Source organism: Pezoporus wallicus, unplaced genomic scaffold (genome assembly GCF_028554395.1).
Source record: "Pezoporus wallicus isolate ANWC-B61680 ecotype Strahan unplaced genomic scaffold, APGP_CSIRO_Pwel_v1 contig_13568, whole genome shotgun sequence".
Classification (NCBI taxonomy): Eukaryota; Metazoa; Chordata; class Aves; order Psittaciformes; family Psittacidae; genus Pezoporus; species Pezoporus wallicus.
In genome coordinates, this window is record NW_026638968.1 from 174,501 (window position 1) to 195,002 (window position 20,502).

General features: G+C 45.5%; 1 protein-coding gene across 2 annotated transcripts in view; it reads left to right on the plus strand.

Annotated features, from left to right (window-relative positions):
* GNAO1 (G protein subunit alpha o1) overlaps positions 1-20,502 on the plus strand; it is a 146,844-nt gene that overhangs the window by 31,652 nt on the left and 94,690 nt on the right. For both annotated transcript variants that reach the window (XM_057413473.1, XM_057413472.1), the window contains exon 3: positions 18,075-18,216. In XM_057413473.1, the coding sequence (XP_057269456.1) occupies positions 18,075-18,216 (142 nt within the window). The remainder of the gene's footprint in view (positions 1-18,074; positions 18,217-20,502) is intronic.

Below are 20,502 nucleotides of genomic sequence, written 5' to 3' on the forward strand. Positions count from 1 at the left end.
CTCTGTACCAAGCAGGTGCCCTGCAGGAAGAGGCCAAATCCAAGTGAATATAGCAAAGGAATCTTGCCCTTACTGGCTACAGGAGCTATAGCATTCCCTTTCTGTGAAATACCCTTTATCCACTGTTTTGCACAGGCATGGAACACAGCAGACATCATTCACCAAGCACAGTCTGCTTTAGGAGGCCTCAGCTGCATGCCCACTCAGGAGGAGGATGGAAACTATGTCATGTTATAGGCAGACTGACGGGAAGGGCTTTTCTCTCCAAACTACAAGGCATCTTTTCCACTAGCAGGGCTTTTTCTGTTCCTTTGGCAGTTTCAGCATGATATGGAAAATCCAGCCCAGCTACAGACTTAAAGACATCATTTTGGGACAAGATCTGTCAGGAGGAATGAGGCATTTTGATGACAAGTCACTTACGCTGTGACTAGTGCATGTATATAGGAGAGGCTATGTTTGCCTTTGTGCCTGCTGTCCTTTCTGTATCTGGAAAAAGTGAGAACCAGTGCAGTGTTTTCCTTTGGCCATTCAGTACTGTTTGTACCAATAACAGCACAGTCATGTAGAGTTTAGGGGAAGGGACTGTGTCTTCTTAACAGGGGACAAGGCCCTACCACACCATGGACAGTGCTGCTGCTCACATAATGAACAGAACATGACGGTCTTCAGCTAATTTCTCCAGTTGCCTTCGCTCTTGGCATAAAGCTTTGGTGCCCTTGGTTCCTGTGATACGGGAATTTAAATGTGAAATGCAGGTCAGAATTCATGTTGAAAAGCTTACTCTAGTTCAATAGGAAAGGTTAGAACAAGTTTCTTCAGCCTTCAAGAGAGTAGTGGGGTGAGGACTAGACAAGTTATCTGTTACTCAGTTTGTGGAGACCCTCAGCTGTGGCCCCTGGTAACAGGCAAGTGGGTCTAGCTGGAGCCAGCTCTGCAGAATGAAGAGCCAAGAATTAAGACACCTTGCTTCCACTAAATTGAGGAGAAGCTGAAGAAAGGCTTTTGGAGGACAGAGTGAGATGCATCCAGACTTCACAGGTCAGATCGGTTCATGTTGGGGTATAACAGATTGTATTGCGGGGACTGCCTTGGGAAGCCACATTGCTGTTGAATCTTGCAGTGAGCAAGCCCCCAAACCCCACAGCTTGGCCACAAAAATCCACATTTTCCTATCTCACAGGATACCCATCCTGTTTGTATCTCATGCATGAGGGCAGGACACATTGCCCAGATCATATAAAGGAGGATGGTAGGGCCAAATTCTCTTCTAAAACTTGACCAACACTTGTCCTGCAGACGTGCAGCCAAATTCTCTGCTGAGTCAGCAAGATACAGAATCAGGTGTGTATGCAGTTATGAGTGAGCTTGAGTCCCCAGAAGCCTAATGATGTAAGTTCACCCAGTCACAGCCTTTTGTCACTGTGTTTCCTCAGTGCATTTTTACTCGCCCCAGTGGGATTTTTTCATTTCTCTGACCACTTGCTGGTTTTCAGCCCCATTTTCCGTATATTTCCTATCTTTTCCATCCCCCTGTTATTTTCCTGTGCATTTGCCTGCGGCAAATCCAGCAGCCAACAAATTCTTGTTGAACTTCTGAATCTACCCTGTTCAAGTGGGTGCTAAATCAGGCAGGACAAGTCAAGCCAGTTCTAATTCTGGTGATAGCAATTGTGCTTTTGGAAAATAATTGACAAAAATGTTGCATTTAGAGCATGTCTAAGAGAGAATGATCATATTCTGAAACTCTGGTCTGCAGAGCGCCAGTGTTCAAGTAGGACATTTTAATAACATCCTTCATGGACAAGTGTTTTGCTTGGACCAATTTTTCCCTCCCTCCTCTCAGACAATTGTCAGCAAAGGGACTCTCAGGGAACAAAATGGAATTAAATCTATTCAGAAAATTAGAACAGTCTGCATTTCTTTCTTTCTGTGCTGGATGCATTACTAGTGGGGCTTTAATCTGCGGGTTTTTTTTTGCCTGAAGCACACTCTCACTCTTACCTCTTCACAGTGCTGCTGCTGTTCCACAGATAAACAGGTCCTCCCTGAGTGGATTATAGCTCTCAGGCAGGCTGATGACAAGGATAAAACAAACAAATGCATTCCCAGGGCCCTATCTAGCTCTTCAGGAAGAAAACAGAAACCTTCATGGATTTCAGTAGAGCTTTTACCCCACCCTTAACGGTCCCTTTGCTGATGGCTAATTGTACAGGGCCCAGGAAGTCTGGGTTGTAACAACTTGTGTGGAGTAGGTTGTGTGTTTCCATGCAGCAGGTAGCTCGGGCTGGAGCCCGCTGTTCCCTCCACAGCCATGCTGCCAACCACTCTCATCTGCACTCAGACACGTTTGTATTCCATGTGACATTTGTATTCCATGTGACGTGATCCCCTCAGCTGCTCCTGCAGGTTTGCTGGGTTCTGTGGAACTGGGAGTGCCTGGGTGGACAGACTAGAAGATCCCTTTGGAAGAGGGGATCCAAACTGACAAGGCAGTAACTGAAAGGAGCAACACTGGATGACCCAAGACTGACATTAATATTCACATTCCGAGAAAAGGAGAATGAGTAAATAGTGAAATAAGGGGCAATTGAAAGAAAAATAAGCCAGAAATACATATGTTGAGATAAGCAGCTGCTAGGGAGGGGACAAGAGCGATGCTAAGTGAATGATCAAGAAATTTTGTTGGCTTTGAGGTGGAGACAATCTGAGACTGATCCTCCCCATCCCTCGCTTTAAAGCCTGCCTGCCTCCAGCTCACACCCACTGATCTGTGTCTCTTCTGCTGCTGCTGGTACAGTTTTCTATCTTGGCTATTTAAACAGCTAGTTTCTTTCTCCCACTCAATTTTTGTGTGCTTCTACAGCTGGGGACCAGTGCTTTCAGTAGTAATGGCTTTGAATTAGAGGAATTTTTACCAGCCTGCTGTTCCTGTAATGTACCCTGGCTTAGAGTGATAATGAGGATTTGGGCATGTAAAGAAACTCTAAAGTACCCATGGATATCAACACGAGGGAGTGCGACTCTGAGCCTTGGGCATTAGTGACTGAATGAGTGAGTGAGCGCTTAGCACAGGAAGCCAAAACAGGGGAGACAAAAGCCACACATAATCTTCCTGGGCTGGCAAATGCTGTTTATCTTATTTGTTTAAATGAGTGGAGAACAGAAAGCTTTTCTTCCCTTCTGTTGTTCTGTAGCTGTGTTACAGTTTAGCCTTAGCTGTGCACAGTCGATTGCATGATGTTGGCAAGGAAGCCATCCTGGACTGGCCCAGTGAAGGACTGTGAGGTGGTCTGAAGAGTCCAGGAACAATGGGCATGAGGCCATTACCCCACCACAGAAACCAAAAGACTCGAAGGACTCTGTCGTGGTTTAAGCTCGGCCGGCAACCGGCTGAACCCAGGACAGTCTCCTTTCGCTTTTGTTATGTCTGAAGAACCACAAATATAAAACAAGGCGAGGGGAAGTTCTTTAAAATTACTGTTCTTTTGGGGTAAAAAATATGAAACGCTTCCATGCCAGGGATAGTTTCTAGCAAGAAACATCAACTGTGGTCACAAATAATCCTGCCAGAGTATGTGCGTCTGTTTTGAGTGCAGCATAACTGCATGTGCAAGTGGGGTGAAAGCGCACTGCTTTGCTACCAGATTCCAATGCAGTGCAAATCGTTCATGACGTTCTTGGCACTCAGTTAGTGCTCCCATCTATAATTTCCAGAAGCCTCATTCTAAAGGGCGGGGGGACACATCAGGCCTGTTATTTCTGCTGGCACCGTTGGTACTAAAAATAACTGTGAATGATATGATGGAAGCTGTATTTGAGCTTGTCAATAGATAAATTTTGACTGGACAGCAAGAAATATTTCTAATGATGGAATGTGTTATACTGTGGGTTTTTATTTCTTGAGAAGAGGTGAAAGCCTCATTGCCCTGAAGCTTTTAAAGGGATGATTTAGGAATGAAGAGGAGGGAACAGTCTTGCATCATGCTCCCATGTTCTGGGATTCTGGGGAGCCCTGCAGGAGATATCAGTGAAGAACGACCATACAATTTCACTTCCATCAACCAGATGAAGCAGCCCCATGGCTGGGTCTGTTTCCCATGGTTAGCAGTTGACTCCAGGGCCCAGGTCCCTCCTTCAGAGAGCCAAATCCTGATACGCTCAGGCACACATGGGCTTTCTGCTGCCACATGTTTCCTGGCAGGAGCTGCTGTGGCTGCAATACCCCCAGGCCAGCAGCTTGATCGGGCATGAGCTGCTGCAGAGACCAACCAGATAACTCATCCTACCTGCAAGACATGCTCCTGGCTGGCCTGGAGGTGTTTGGACAGATAGGCCTGCCATACTCACCCCGAAAGGGATGGCATCTCCATGCTGAGGTCCTGTGTGGCTCAGGTTCCAGCGTTGGAGGTATGGGAGTGGGACTCTGGGATATCACAGCCTGCAGCTTCTAGACTTCCCTCGCACTGGGTTTGGTCCCTAGAGGGCATGTTGGAGCAGTTTCAGCGTGTGCCAGCTTGTAGAGGTCCCCAGGAGGCCAGTACACCGAGTGAAGAGAGCAGCTGTGCCCCAGCCATACCCAGTCCTTGAAGATGCATGCAGAATGTTTTTTCCAGGGGACCCCTGCTCAATTATCAGTCTCATTCCCATTATCCCCATTCCCTTGCCCTTTCTCAGGCTCTTGGTTTGGCATTATTTGGGATAGAAGTGATTTCCAATTCTCAAGCAGAGGTGGCTGTGGCTGTGGCAGTCCTGCAGGAGTGGGGGTGGACTGGGACACCCAGCCTGCTTTCCCAACCCTACTGCACCCTGCCAGGGCAGCCAGGCAGGATTTAGCATGAGTTACTCCATTTAACTTTGTTAATTGGCTGGCTAATGAGCCACTGGTTGCCTGAGGTTACTCAGCACTATTGCCTCTGCTTATGGAGGAGGTGCTGCTTTTTATCACACGTTTTCACATATCCTGTAGGTTGTAGATTTATTATATACGAATTAGTAAGCTATAATCATAACTATTTAAAGGGGGCACTGGCAGTGCTATTAAATGCTATATCAGCCCTCCCTTACCTATGCTTCCCAAATTCAGATCATCTTTGTATTGCTTTCATCCCACCTCAGGGTCACAAAACTGGGGGCTGTTCCTGTTCATGGGACTGCAGGTGATGGGAGGGAGGCCTGGCCAGAGAGGAGAGGGAAGGCCTGTGCTGTTTGGAAAACTCCAAAGCTTTGAGAAACTAATGAGATGTCCAAACTTTCCTGGGTACTTTCTGGAAAACCAGAAGTCTACCCCATCAAAACAGTGCATTGTCCAAATGCCAGTAGCACACCCACCGTGTGGGTGATAAGACAGTCCAAGTAGCCTACACTAATTAAACCTCAGCCACTATGAATCTAGTCAGGCCTCTCCAGAAGAGAGTTTTACATGAGGGACAGTTAAATAATACTAGAGATAAGCTTAAACCCTGTTGATCGGATGCGGAGCAAATTTATTAAAAAGCAGACTTACCAAATGTAGTTGGATGCTTTATAACGCAGTTCAGACAGTCTCTTTGAACTGCAACGTAATGTCTTCTCAGATACAGACTTACAGGCATTTGCAAATGAAATCAATAAGGAATTTCTCAACAGAAGATGAGGACATGGGGTATAACAAAGACTAATGAAAGCATTAGAAGGAACATGCTCATTTTCGGAGGTGTTTGTCACAGCAGTCCCTTCCCATCATAATGTGTGGACACATTTACACATGCATTTAAACGCAGCTCTGCTCTCAGTTGTTGCATCTACCTAGAGAGCAGGTGGTGACTTGCTGAACCAGACCTAGTCCCTACACCCAGCGCTGGCTGCTTGCTTGCACCATGGCATCTGCTGCTGGGGCCTGGTGGCCACGTGGCCACCAGGTATTGCCTGCAAATGGGGAGTGTAAAGGGAAGTAGGAGGAGGTGCCAGGAGTGCTCTCTGATGAGCTTCCTGAGGGGCTCATTTCCCAGCTGTCCATGTTGTTTCTTGGTAGCGCAGCACTCCTGGGGCTCCCATTAACACAATATGGGCCTGGGAAAGAGAACCTAAGTGCCAGCCTGGCTCTGGGCCAGGCTTTCAGATGAAAGAGTGCATCTGTCCAGAGCACCCTAGACACTTGATTCTTGATCACTCGTTTCTCCACTGGCAGGAGCTGCCGTGCCGAAAGCTGGCACAAAGCTCTAGGGAAGCACAGGGATCTGTGCCTCACCCAGTAAGCATGGGAGAGCTGACTCTAGCTCTCAGTATTCCTGGGTGACAGGGGCCCCCTAAGGATCCCATCAAGCTGGCTGAGTCACCCAGGGACACAGGGGAGCGCCTCTGCTTTCTGCCAGTGGCCAGTCCTTGGTCCACTGACTTTATAGGAATGTTCCTGGTTAGAGTCTCATCCTTCTCTCCTGCTGCCATCAAGAGGTCACAGGACAGTCCTTGGATCTGGTTACAATGCTCCAGCTCACTCTGCAGAGCAAGGACAAGTAATTATTTGTGGTTTTTTGGCAGTGGGTGAATTCAATGTGGCATATGTTAGTATTCTTCCACTATATGGGAATGTTTGGCAGCGCACTGCCTCCCGGTTCCACCCAGTGCCCCAGCGGCCTCACAGGGAGACACTGACTGGCTGTCCTGGCTCGGAGAGGTGGGGGCACAGAATGACACACAGAGGGACCCCAGAGCTGAACCCTCAGTGTCCTGTGTGCCAGGAAATGCCACGAAGCACTGAGGATGCCTGAGGTCTTCAAATCCTTTTCAAACAATATCACATTGGAATAGGTTGGCTGAAAAACTTGATAAAATGCTGGGAGAAAGTGTTCCTTAATCCTTTTCAGGGCAGTTGTAGGTGGGAGACTTGGAGCAGAGACAGGGCCTTCCGCCACTGCCATGGATAAGATACCCCTCTCTGGATGTGGGTGCCCGGTTAGACCAGTGAGGGTCTCATTCCTCACTGGTATTTTCCCAACATCAGCTGCAGTTGAGAATCCCTGAAGGGTTAACGCTACTTGACTGAATCCTTGTGGCAGGTGTCAGGGGGAAGCTGTGCCTTTGTCTTCCATTTAGATAACCTATTCTCTGAGTACAAGTGTAGAACTTATGATTTAAATACATCCAAATGCATGTAATTAGTCACAAGTGCAACATACCTCTCCTGCTGCGAAACCTTATGAACAGTGTGGGCAGAATCCTAAAATACCGCATGTGCCACGTTCCAGCTCAAACTCTTCAGCTTGGAAAGCCTCAGTGCAGTGAGCAGACCTGAGCAGCCAGGCTGCAGAAGGTCAGACCCATCACTTCATGTTACCAAGGTCAGGGGCCCAGAGCAAGCTTCCACTACCACCTGGTTGCAGAGGTGTCTACCTCTGCTTCATCTGAGCCATGTTTCAGCTGGAGGTAGAGACTTCCAGGAGGATGCAGTAAGTACAGACAGCAGAAACTTTGCAACCCCTGCAAGAAATAGCACAGTGAGGCAGGCAAGTTTTGGTTTTATGCTGCTTGCAGGAACTGCTGTTCCTCTGCCAGGACTTTTATCACATCTACACCAGACATACCCATTTTGATTGCAAAATTTTCCATCAGTGGAGGATCCATTGTGGTCTTTGGGAATCTTCATCCATCAGCCAGTTACTGTCCCTTGGACTGTGAACTGTGGGGTGTGGTGCTGGGTTATATCCACCAATGGAACGGCAGCATTTTGCAGGACTGGGAGCACCATGACTCAAAGATCTGAGTTGAGATTAGTGGAGGCTAATGCCAGCTTGGCAGCACACCCAGGGGCTTGGCAAGCATGCTGGTCAGAGATGGAGCCCCTTAGCTGTAATCATGCCAGAGAAGATAGACAGGATATGAAATGGCATAATCACTCCTTCCAGAATTGATTCCTCCTCAGCTTGAAGCATGTTAAAACATCAAAAGTACTGAAAAAAAACCCTTATCTGCTAGACCAGACCTAACCAAACACATCAATTATTGCTTCAGGAAGACAGTCGCTGCTAGGTCTGATATCCAAAAAAAATCAAAGATGCTTTAAAGCATGTTTTTATTTTAGCTGAGTGTTTTCACAATTCCTAATGAGCACTAATACAGCTAGGACACACAGAAAAGTGTGTCAGCTGTGCAAAGATCAGCTCTAGATACAGGGAAGGAATTCTGAATTCCAATCCATTTCAGTAGAATGGGGGGCTTTGGAAGCTGGGTTTGTCACGTGATGGCTGGGAACCAGGTACCTCTTACCAACACCTTGCCTTAATACACAGAGAGAGTCGTGCACTGAGTGTCTGTACACAAGTTTGCTCTGTTTTTACTGTGGGATTTGGTGGTGGTACTTGATTGTGAGGATGAAATACGCAAGGAGATGAAGGGACTGTGTGTGTCCCTTGTCTTCTCTATTGTCCACAGAATATTTGGTTATGGAGAGCAACATCTGGTAAGATTTTGAAAGGCAAAGTCACCTTCCAGCTATCAAAACACATCAGATGAGGCAGATGGGAAACCAGAAATATTATTTAGGTTTGGGCAGTAAAACTGATATTGAACCCATTTGCCTTGTTTTTCAGGCTTTGATGATAGTTAGTGACACCTTACAGAAGTTGTAAGTGATCTAAAAAAGACATAAAAGCTGCTTTGTGTCCTTGTTTAGGGGATGATTTTAACAAAACCATTATGGGGTTTTAAAACACTGTTTTGACTTTCTAGAACCAGCTGTGGGATGATCCAGCTGCGGTTGGATCCCCCTTGCATCTAAGAGAACATTTAAGAGGATTAATCCCAATAATTTTAATTCAACAAAATGACCTTATATAACATTACCAAGGAATTAATGAGAATTCTCTCATGTGGGTCATCACAGGCTGGTGGATTTTTTTCCGCCCCACGGAAAAACTGGTCTCAGGCATTGCATGGACAACTTGGATTGACTATGTAACACACTGCATGGGATCAGAAGATAAGTCACTCAGAGCAGAAACCCTTTTTCCTTCACTAAATAATGATTTAGGAATGCACACAAAGAATGCAGCTGTCAGCCTCCACTGGTGCTATTTGAAACCCTTTTGGCTCCAAGGCTTTTTCCACAGAAAAATGCAATCTCATCTAATGCAAATGCTACTGCAGGAATCTCTGTAGTCCAGCTGTCTTCTTTTAATCGAAAAAAATCCTGATTTAATTGTTTTTGACTGAGTTTCTTTGCTGTTCTTACTGAGCCGAACAGGATGCATATTAAAGCTAATTAGGTGCATGTAGGGTATTCAGTATTTGATCTTAATATTAAAGGCCCCAGGAGAGGGCACATTATCAAAGTTACACAACGGCAAATTTTAGTAAAACCAAACTATGCCAGTGGCCTGACACTGCATAAACCCTGTGTCTGCGCTGCTCCTGCTTGGTGCAGAATGTGTGGGGCTGGCACAGCTTCTGCCCGTGTCCCTGTCCACGCCTTTTACAATTACAGAATCCCAGACTGGTTTGGGTTGAAAGGGGTCTTAAAGCTCATCCAGTTCCAACCCCCCGCCATGGTCGGGGACACCTTCCGCTAGAGCAGGTTGTTCCAAGCCCCGTCCAACCTGGCCTTGAACACTGCCAGGGATGGGGCAGCCACAGCTTCTCTGGGCGACCTGTGCCAGGACCTCAGCACCTTCACAGGGAAGAACTTCTTCCTTCTATCTAACCTGAACTTCCCCTGTTTAAGTTTGAGCCCATCATCCTTTGTCCTGTTGCTACAGTCTCTGATGAAGAGTCTCTTCCCAGCGTCCTTATAGGCCCCCTTCAGATACTGAAAGGCTTCTGTGATTTCTCCACACAGCTTCTCTTCTCCAGGCTGAGCAGACCCAACTTTCTTAGCCTGTCAAGAAAATTACTCCCCATCTGGACAGATTTGCCTTTGGGGAGCATAAGAAACTGATTTGAGTCAGCAAGAAATGGGGGTCTATTAGACCCCCATTAGACCTGTTAAGAAATAGTCACTTCTGTATCAGCATGATGGCTTTTTTTATCCCTGACTGCACCCGTATAGCACCATCCCCTAATATTAGGGTGACTTGGGTGGGTAAAACCACTGGTATGGTTGACTCTGTGCACAGTTAGGATTCATTTGTGTGTTACCTATTGTCATGGGTAAGCCATGGGATGCTTCATTTTCCTGACTTTACGTTTCAAAGGATTGCTACATCCTCATTGAGTTTGGGTGGAGTACTAGCACAGTAGCTGGATTTGCTCTGCCTGCTTTGCCTTGACTTCTTTTGAAATATCAGAACCAGTGTCCTTCACTTATCAATAGTAATTAATTACTTGCATGATGAACTAGACTGTTTAGACTCTCAAACTTGTTTTATACACAGGGTTAAAACCAGCGTATTTCACTCTGCTGCTTTCTGTTAGAAAATGTAAATGCTGAAATAATCCTCATGGGGCAAAGATGGAAAAAGTTGTTGGTACATCCCAAATGCAGGGTACAAAAACCAACCCAAGACCTCAGGCTGATGAAGGACACATGGAACTAAGCATGCAGGCCAGGAAATCATCTCTGCTTTCAACTGCAGCATGCAACCAAGGTTGGGAGCACCCCTCAAGATAGCCCAATGACAAACATACACATTGATGTAGAGGTCAATGAAAAAATAATACTAATTAAACAAAGCCTAAGAGCTGTTTCCAAAAAGCCACAGGACTGTACAATCACAGCACCACAATGGGAGTTTTATTTAGTGCACTTGTTTCTGCTTTTGGTCTGTATTAAACTGGAAATGAAGAGTATTCTGTTTATACATCTGAAAACAAGCTGAAATCAAAGAGGCTGGGGAAGATGCAGTATCTGGGCCCTACATGTCTAGAAGCTAATTGTGGTTAGTTCAATAGCTGCTTATCTGCAGGCAAAAATAAGATGGTAGCAGCATCTATTCTGAATCAACATGAGAGTTTCTTGTAACATCCTTTTCCAGCTTTCTGGCAAGCAGTTACGCTGCACATGTCTGGTTTTAACTAGACCTCATGAAGGCATCAGCGTTACTTACAGATGTTGATGCTAGGCACAAATTTAGTTTCCTTACGCAGCAAAGCTTCTGTCCTGTACAGGTCCATGAACCTTTTGAAACTTATCTGAATAAGTTTGACCATTTCCAGGGCTGTAGATTTTGGTGACATTTCAATCACCCAATAGATTTTTTAACATGAACCAGCTGGTTACTTAGAATAATGCCTTTGCATGCACTTTGGTGGTAAGAATTCATTTTTGAGTGACCCAAAGGTATTTCCTCCAGCTGGGAGTCTATCACAGGGCTCCATCAGTACTTTCTTGGACTAGTGTTAAAAATTCAGGTTGAAAAATTGCACTCTTTCAAATGAGCTCTGTTTGCAATTTTTAGTTCACCCTAACTAAAGAAGCTGTTTTTCTCTTCAGAGAAGTGGGCATGTAGGCAAGCAGTCATCTTAATCTCCATCTCAGAGAATTCCTTGTGGGAACAGGATGTACAATGTGTCATTCAAGCAGAGCCAGAAGGGAAGAAGAATGAGAGTCTGGAGAGATTTGCACCATGTCACAGAGGTCCGGACTGTGCCTTTGCAGTCTTTGAAACATAAGGTCATGTGTATATGCGTTGATTTAGTTTAACGTAATCCAGGAGTTTTTAATCGCATTTCAGGCTATTAAATGAGTGAGAGGAGAATCACTAGAATTTAGCTTCATAACTCTGCTGTAAACAGATTATAAACCTCGTATCAAGGTAAAAATAAAAGTAACTGATGACCTCTAGCAGATTTTCCATCAACATTTGATCAACCCTTTCCCTTCCCTACACATTAAAGTCAGATTTTTTCATGATTATTTTTCCCCATTTGGAAACAAAGTTTAGAGTTTTCTTCAAAATTAGGTGGGGTTTTTTGTTTTGGTTCAAGCTCTGTGACACCTCATCGGTATAACTTGCTTGATTTTGGTATGAAACAGGAAAGATTTTTTTGAAAGAAAAAGAGAAGAAGGGGGGAAAAATATCAGAAAATTTTGCCAAGCAAAAATTAATTTGTAAGGTGCATTTGATCCAAAAGCCTTCACATAAGATCCGTTTTGGATCAGTCTGTACCCTAAACATCCATGAATGAATGGGGCTGTCAAGAGCCTGAGCTAAAATGCATTGGTGGGCAGATGATCAGTTGTCCCTTCCATATGCCTCCCTTCTGTTGTGGCCCAAGTGCTTCCGGCAGTTCCAAGCAGCACATACACCCTGTAGCATCTTGCACTCTTTGCATTGGCTGGGGGATTTTCCCTGCCCACCTTGTCCATTTGGACTCTGGGAGCTCCCCATACAGAGCACTCAGGTGATCTGAGCTTTCCTGACATGGAATGAGATGCTGCAGGGGAGCATGTAACCATCCAGGTGGAAGCGGAGTTCTGGGTTCTGTTCAGGGTACCTCTGCCACCAAACCCAGGCCAGCATCCTAGAGCCCCAAGTGCAATGATCTTAAAGTACCTTAATTTGCCCAGATGAAGGCGAGAAGCTCTTCTAGGAACTGGACCATTCATTTGCAAGGTATTAGCTTCTGCTACACTTCATGTGTAATAATCCCCTGGTGATTTCCTACTTGGATTTATTCAAGCAAATCGCTGTAATTTTAGGGGTATGCATTGATACAGGAAAACTTCATTCAGCTCGAAACATCTTGCTGATTGAAAGTAAATCTACTTACAAAACAGAAATCGTATGGGATTTATTTTCCCTGGTAGGCAATTGAAGTCTCTGTGTATGTTTTTTAAAGTGGTGGAGGCAGTTTTAAGCCACACAAAGTTCCCTGAATTTAGCAGGAAAAATTTCAGTGGCATTGGCTTGAGGTTTAGTTTTGACAAAGTGCATGAGATGAGGCAGGGATGTGTCAGTCAGGAAAGAAGAACCAGCATGCAAAGGGATGGAGAATACTGAGAGCTGAGAGGAAGAGGGGGAAAAGTGGTGTCCACAACAGGCTCCACTGCTGAGCACTGCCGTCTCTCTCCCTCCAGTACAAGAAGGGCAAGTTGTATAAGATTAAATGTCTTCAGACCAGCTGTTTTTAAGGAACTTCTTACCACATATTTAGAGGCTCTGCTGGCACCATCTCCAAAATGCAAACACTTCTTGAGAGCTCTTGGAGGGCAGGTGAGGTACCAGAAGACAAGGAAAAAATGTAAACATCATGGTGTCTAAATATAGAGGGAGAAAAGAGCAGTAAGAATTATAGACCAGTCAACTTCTAGAAGCTAGAGGAGAATTGAACTATCAATCAAGCAATCTGCAAGCACCTAGGAGATAAAAAAGGAGATGAGTGACATCCAGCATAGATTATACAAAAATGAGGCATGTTAAACTGATTTCATTTGGATTCTCAGCAGATGTAGGAGAGGAATAGTTGGTGCCATAACTCAGTTTTGGGAAGGGTTTGACTTAGTATAGCTTGACTTTCATAAAGTGACCTGGAAAAACAGTCTAGATAAAACTACTTCAGATCTTACACAAAAATGGATGAGTAGCTAACTCATTCCCAAAGAATACAGTTACCAGGGACTTGTGGTGAGAGCAGAGGACTCCATGAGCCAGGACTCTGCAGGGATCTGGGTTGATTTCCTTCAGAATTTTCATCAGTGAAAAATACGTGAAAAGACAGAATTGCATCTGTCAGTGTTGTGGAGCTGGGAGAAGTGCTTCAGCACATCGGAGGATGAGCTTTATGGCTTAAAATGGTCTTGTCAGGTTAGAGGAGTGAGGACTGGGTCTAGTCTGGTGCACTGTGCCTCAAGAAGGAGGAGGGCTCATTTGGAAGAGGTGTACAGAGGAGTCATTGCATTTACTAAACCTGGCTTGGGTTGGAAGGGCTGCAAGGAAAGCACCAGAATAGCTTGTCTGGGATTGGAGCAGGGAGGAAGGAAACTGTAGCCTCTGCTGCAGGAGGTTTTCAGGATTGATGGACAAGTATTCCCACCAGGAGTGACCTAGGCAAACTGACTGCTTGCTTGGATCAGCCCCAAGCTGAGATCCAGCCCCACCGTGCTGGAACTGTCATGTGCTTTGTTCAGAGCTGCTGTTCCACCACCGCTGGGAAGTGCTGTCAACAGGGACATACGGCAACATTATCTTTGGCTTTGCCTTTTGAATATGTTCGTTTTATAGTGAGAGGCTGAAGGAATGTAAGTGCTGTGTTGAAGCCAAAGCAAGCTGCTACGCAGAATGCACCCCCTGTTTCCATGTATTTCATTTACTTTGTAATTAAGCAGTAATTGCTGAGGCACACTGGGTGCTTCTTCAGTATTAATGACTTGCTGGAGGACGGCAGAAGATCTGGTCTGCATTTTCCCCAGCAAACGTCTGTCTGTTAATGCCATTCTAAAACAAGTATGACAACATAACATGCAAACACATGGGGTATGCTGTTAGCAGCTGAGGAACAGGGAGCAGTCATTCATGGGTGCATTAGACAATCAGGTTGCTTCAGTTGTCTCTCACTGTTCCACTCAAAGCAGGGTGTTTCATTAGGCACTTGGTGAATGAAATGGCTTTTTAATTGCTCAGAATCACTTTTTAAAATTCCAGCATTGTCTCCCCCTTCCACAGCCCCCTTGATCCTCTTAAATCTCTTTTCTTCCTTTGCCCTGCAGAGAACCGGCTCCAGCGTGGCAATGAGGAACCTGCCTGCAGCAGTTCCCTTTGTATTTCAGAGACAGGCAAAAATACAAGCCGTTTAGAAAGAGAAGATTCACATTTTTAGTGGTGAAAAACCTGTGTTCCAAATAATACGCAGGTTGCTTAACGAGTAGCCAGCCCACCCTGCCTGAGTCTTTAAAGACTTCCCAGTCTTGGTGCACTGTTCACGTCTATTAGTTCCTACACCCTCTGCATTTTTAATGGCTACAGCTCCCTACAGTATCCAAATCCCATTGCTTCTTGTCTCCTGAGGCACACAACCTGGGTCCAGCCATGACTCATAACAGTATACCTCCCAAGAGTGTTGTTGGAGCTTTAAATGCCCTCAAGGCAGTAAAGCACAACAGCAGACAAGAAGGTGTATCCCAAACGGGTGAGCAGCAGCATGAACATTTCCAAAGGACTGTGGAAAAAGCTGCCATGGAAGCTCAGCCGTCAGCTTGCCAAGGCAAGCAAGAGGAGAGACATTTGCTGGAAGCATATAGGACAATAAACCAGTTCACAGTGTCCTAGCAGGCTTTGGAACAACACTAGTCAGTGGGGATTTGCTCGCTCACATATTAAGTAATGTGCATGATTGATTAATCCGTAGGTACTTCCTACAGCAAAACTTCAATCCTGGCATCCGCAGTGCTGCTTCCAGTCCCTGTGGCTGCCTTCCCAGAGAGATTTCAAGGAAGAACAATTGGGGTGGTTTTTCTCCACGCTCTTTTCTGCCCCCTTGAAAAGTAATGCCTTTATGGCTGCTTTGAAGGATGCCAGCATGCTGCCCAGTCAGCAGTATGGCCACTGAGGGATCAGTGAGCCACTCTGCATCACTTAATTCTGCCCCTTCAGCACAAGGAGCCCTATTACTTGATATGGAGCTTGCTGGCTGGGAGTATTTAGAAACACTGAGTGTTTAGAAGTGAAAATGTCAGGCAATAACTTCATGGCACAAAGCCATAGATTCTGAATGTGACCATTCAGCCCTCTTTTTGCCGTATCAAGACCCTAGTTGATGCCTGTCAGTGAGAGGCAGAAACAAAGCCGGCTTGAGGTACAGCACCACTCTAATCTCCACCAGCATGATCAACGACTGGACCAAGCAGATCTCAGCTGCATCCTCTTTCTCACCCTTTTCTTCACTGGCACAGGCTGCTCAGAAAAGCCGTGGCTGCCCCATCCGTGGCAATGTTCAAGGCCTGCTTGGATGTGGCTTGGAGCAACCTGCTCTAGTGGAAGGTGTCCCTGCCCATGGCAGGGGATTGGAACTGGGTGAGCTTTAAGGTCCCTTCGAACCCAAACCAGACTGTGGTTCAGTGATTCTTGCCCCACTCTTATGTTTCCTTCTCTTAGTTGACGCAGAAGCAACATGCAGTTCCCCCTGCCCCAAATCCCAACCCCGAGCCAACCAACCAGAAAGAATGAATTATTTCTGTGGATGCTTTTGCTAACCGCCTGCTTACCTCCCACAGGACCCCCACTCTGCCAAGCTCATTGCTGTCATGCTCAGAGCTGGGAGGAGCCAGCACTGTACAGTCTCCCTTGAATGTGAACAGGACTGATGCAGATCCTTATGCTTTGTGCCAGACATAACTCTTCAGGTTTGACTACAGCTTTTGACAAAGAACACATTTCCCAGAAGTTCTGCAACTTGTCTGAGTAACAGTAAATGATCCGTGAGACCCAGTGCTGACACACAGTTCTGCTGGCTCCCCTCCTTCCCCTGTACTCAAATGCTGCTATTCCAAACCTCGGCACAAGCACTGGCCAAAAGCTACAGAATACAAGGTCTGCTATTGCCCTTAACTCCTAATCAAAATCAAAACTAGCTATAGAAGGAATTTTGACAAATTGGCAAGTCTTCTAGTAAGTCAGAAAGGTTTTTCCCCAGCCCTGCTCCTCTCAGCCTAGTTGAGACAAAACAGCAGCCCTTTGTGCTGTTCCCAGCACCATTCCACCTTTCTGGAGCTAGGGTACCTGAGCAGGGGGCTCTGCCGAGCTCCTAGGATTAGTAGCTTAAAATTTTCCTGGACAGCAGGTAATTTGAACTACAGCCTGTCTTAGGCTGTCTTTATTTGTAGTTATATATTTCCAGGACTCAGAGGGTGTTCGAGCAGCTCCTCCGTGGAGCTCAGTGGTCGATGATGTGTGAGCAAAGGTTGTTGTGGGGAGAGCAGACGGTTGGCCACTTGTATTAGAAAACCTTTCGTGAGCTGAGCATCCGGGGAAGTAAATCTGTGTCTTTGTCAGCATGTTTCTATCAGCTATGTTTTTCATGTAGTCATCTGTTAACAACACGGGGCTGGCATCCAGCCCTATTCTTCAGCACCATCCCAGCACTGTATCTATTACAAGCTCACTGTGGTTCCTGCTAGCGCTGCCTCTCCCCAGGGGAGTGCAGACACTGGTCAGGATCTTGTTTGGTGTGCATCTGATTTAGAAAAAAAAGAAGCAGAACTCCATGTTATAGACAGGATGAGAGATTTTACCAGTGACCAGATCTCTTACTGAAGGACTCTCTCTTGTCCAGTGAGATCTGAGGATGAGCAAGCAAAGACTTCATTTTGGTGAAGCAGATCATCCTTCCTGCTGATATTTAAGAGACAGGATCATAATTTATGTCTTTACTGAGAAGAATTATTGTCAAGCACAATTAGCTCTGCAAATCTAAGCTATCTTCTAGACACACCAGGCTTAGTTCTGCTTAGTTTTTGTGTTACTTAGAGTTGAAGAAATTATAGGGTCAATCTTGTGACCCGAGCAAAGGACTACAAGAACTCACTCCATCATTCCTTTTGCAGAGTTTAATAGAGACTAACAGAGCTATTGCTCCAGTGTGAGGAGCTGATAGGATGTGGTCTCGTTCTCACCAGGATGTGGGTGTCATTCCCACCTCACTTAGAGAGAGGATAACATAGCATGCTTTGAGGCAGCAAAACTCCCAGCACTGTTCTTAAAGGAAAGGTAAGGAGGCAGGAGACATGAAGGGTTGTAAATACCTTTTAAGTGCTACAGCTAAGTAACTTCTCATATCCATGCCTTTGTACCCCATGCTTTCAAAGGTATTTTAATGGTAGTTCCTTTTATAAGGCACCCCAGGTGCCTTTCAATTACTTGGGCACCCCCACTCCATGTGAACATGAGGCTCTCTGGGCTCTAGCATTTGCAGTTTGCCTGGGAGGGAGGTACCATATGTACCAACCCTGCACAAAACCTCCTTGAGAGAGAGCAAAAGGGATGTTAATTCTAGGCACTGGGCTCAGACACACGACTGGTGAACAACCAGAAAGGTTTAAAAAGAAATGCTGACTAAATTAAGTGAATCGAGCTGGCAGATGTGCTCTTCAAAAGAGCTCTCTTTGAAATGCCTCCCCCATTGAAATTACATTCTCAAGAGGTTTTTGTCCTTTGCATTTTCTTCAGGATCATCCATGAGGATGGCTTCTCTGGAGAAGACGTGAAGCAGTATAAACCAGTGGTCTACAGCAACACTATACAGTCACTGGCAGCGATTGTACGTGCCATGGATACCTTGGGCATCGAATATGGTGATAAGGAGCGACGGGTAAGTTAAAATCACCACTGCTTGAGTACAGAGAGCTGAGCACTTGGAGGCTTCAGAGCACAAACGGGAAGCATTTGCACAATCTGAATACCTGGAGAGAAGAGGAGGGAGGGGGGAAGATCTACATCACTGTTGTATGCCTATTGCAACCAACCGAGGCATAGGAACAATTATATATGACATGCCATTTGTACGCTTATCCCAGGAAGTGTAGCCTTGGGGACGTGAATGTCACAACAGCCACAATCTCTCGTTCCCTGGCACTAGCCAGGCCAGTACATAACAATTCTGTTACCTAGGGACAGCCTAGAAAGGGGTACTGACAGATGTGGGGAAACAGGAAGAATGTGCTAGATCCACAGGCTGCAAGGAGAGGTGTCTCAGGAGAAGTCTTGCTGCTGTTCAAATTCCCTCCACCACCCTGCCCATGCAGGGAAGCTTTTAGGATTAACTTGACTTCTGTGAGGGCTGGACTGGCTCTTACATATCCTCAACAGCAATTTCACTTGCAAACAAGGGGATGTATTAACTTCAGTGAGGTTTGTATGGACAGCAGGCAGCAGCATTAGCATGTATCTTATCAGAATAACCGTTATGTCTGGCAGCCTCCTCATGCCACACACCTAGGCGAGTCTGTCCTTTTACAGTTGCCACTCTGTTGTTCCTTTAACCAGCATCCTATTTTTAAACAGTGGCTCTTCTGTGAGGTGCCCCTACCAGCCTCTGCCTTTCCTTTTCGCATTTCTGGCTCAGGCCAAGCCCACACAGAGAAAGTCAGAGCTCTAGAGAAGTCAAGACCACCCATTTTGCGTGCTGCCATCCCAGAGAAAGTAAAACTACTTGGTTTCACTGGAATTAAAATAATTTCATATTAAAGACCTGGTAAAGGCAAAGTCCTATACGCCACTGAGTTAGTCATGGCTATTTTTAGGTAGCTGTCAAATGACAGATGTATGGCATACCCCAGACTCCTTATCTAAGGGTTGATAATAAAAGCATTCACTAGAAAGAGCTCCAGAATCCTGCTGTGGTGTTACTGTATGAGGAGGTACGTTGTTTCTCTCAGTTGCAAAGGGGTATTTTGATTTCTTTGCATGTAGCGATTTTTCCCACAGGAACTCCAAATCCTGGAGACGTTTCCATCTCAAATGTAGAGGTGATACCATAATGGAGTTCTTGTGAGCTTGCCGAGAACTAATGGGGATGGCTTTCAAACAGAATACATTAATCTGTTGATTACTCGGTGACTCAGCTCTCAGCAAGGCAAAATATCTTGTCTCAGCTAAAAACCTATGCCCAGGAAAACAGAAACAAATCATTCTCCATGTCTGATAAACCGTCTGTGGCAGACAGCTTTGATATGTAAAATTTCTTTTTTCTTAAATAGCTGAAGTCCTAGTTTGAGCAGAGAAGCTCAGCACTGCTTTAGTGCCAGGGCTGGCAAAGTACAGGGCATGGAGGGGGAGACCTATTAACAGGTCTGCCAGGAAATAGAGATGGAGTCCTAAGCTACGCAAAACGTCGTGTCCGTTGATGCTGCTGTGGGCAACGTCCCAAGTGTTCCTGGGATCATACGATAACTCAGGATGGAAAGGAGCTTGGGATGTGTCTCACCCATCCACCTGCTGAAGCAAGGTCAGCTCTGAGGTCAAACCAGGTTGCTCAGGGCTTTATCCTATCAGGTTGGAAATCCTCTGATTTTGGGGACTGCACAGCCTCTTTAGCAGCCTGGACCACTGCTTTGCTGTCCTCTTGATGAAAAGGTTTCTCCTTATGTCTAGTGTGAACCTTTCTTGTTTCAGTTTATGCTTTTGGCAGTAGAGATCCTGAGTTATGCTTTGCAAAGTATAAAGCAAATTAAATCAAGTTCTTCCCAACATAGTTTCTCTAAGATACAAAGTCCTAGAGAAATTACTCCTGTCTTATAATGGTGTCATGCTGACTTTGTACAGATAAGCCTGCAACAAAACATTATAAACCAAACAACAGTCTGGGAGGGCAAATTCATAGTATCTTCTTTCATAGATGGGAGTAGTATTCCTTCATGTGGTAGTAGATAAAGGGGAAAGAAACCAAATCTTGTCGGCTGTGGTCTTCCACTTGCTCCTTTCTCTTAGTCAACCTCCACAGAAAGTTGCTGTTATTAGTATGAAACAGTATTTACTTTAATCTTACAAAGAAGCACATGGCTTCTGCTCCCCCACTTTTGTTATTAATGCACAGCTGCTCTAAAGAGAGACCATTACACAAGCGATTTGTTGAGTATTATGCTACATGGTTCATCCC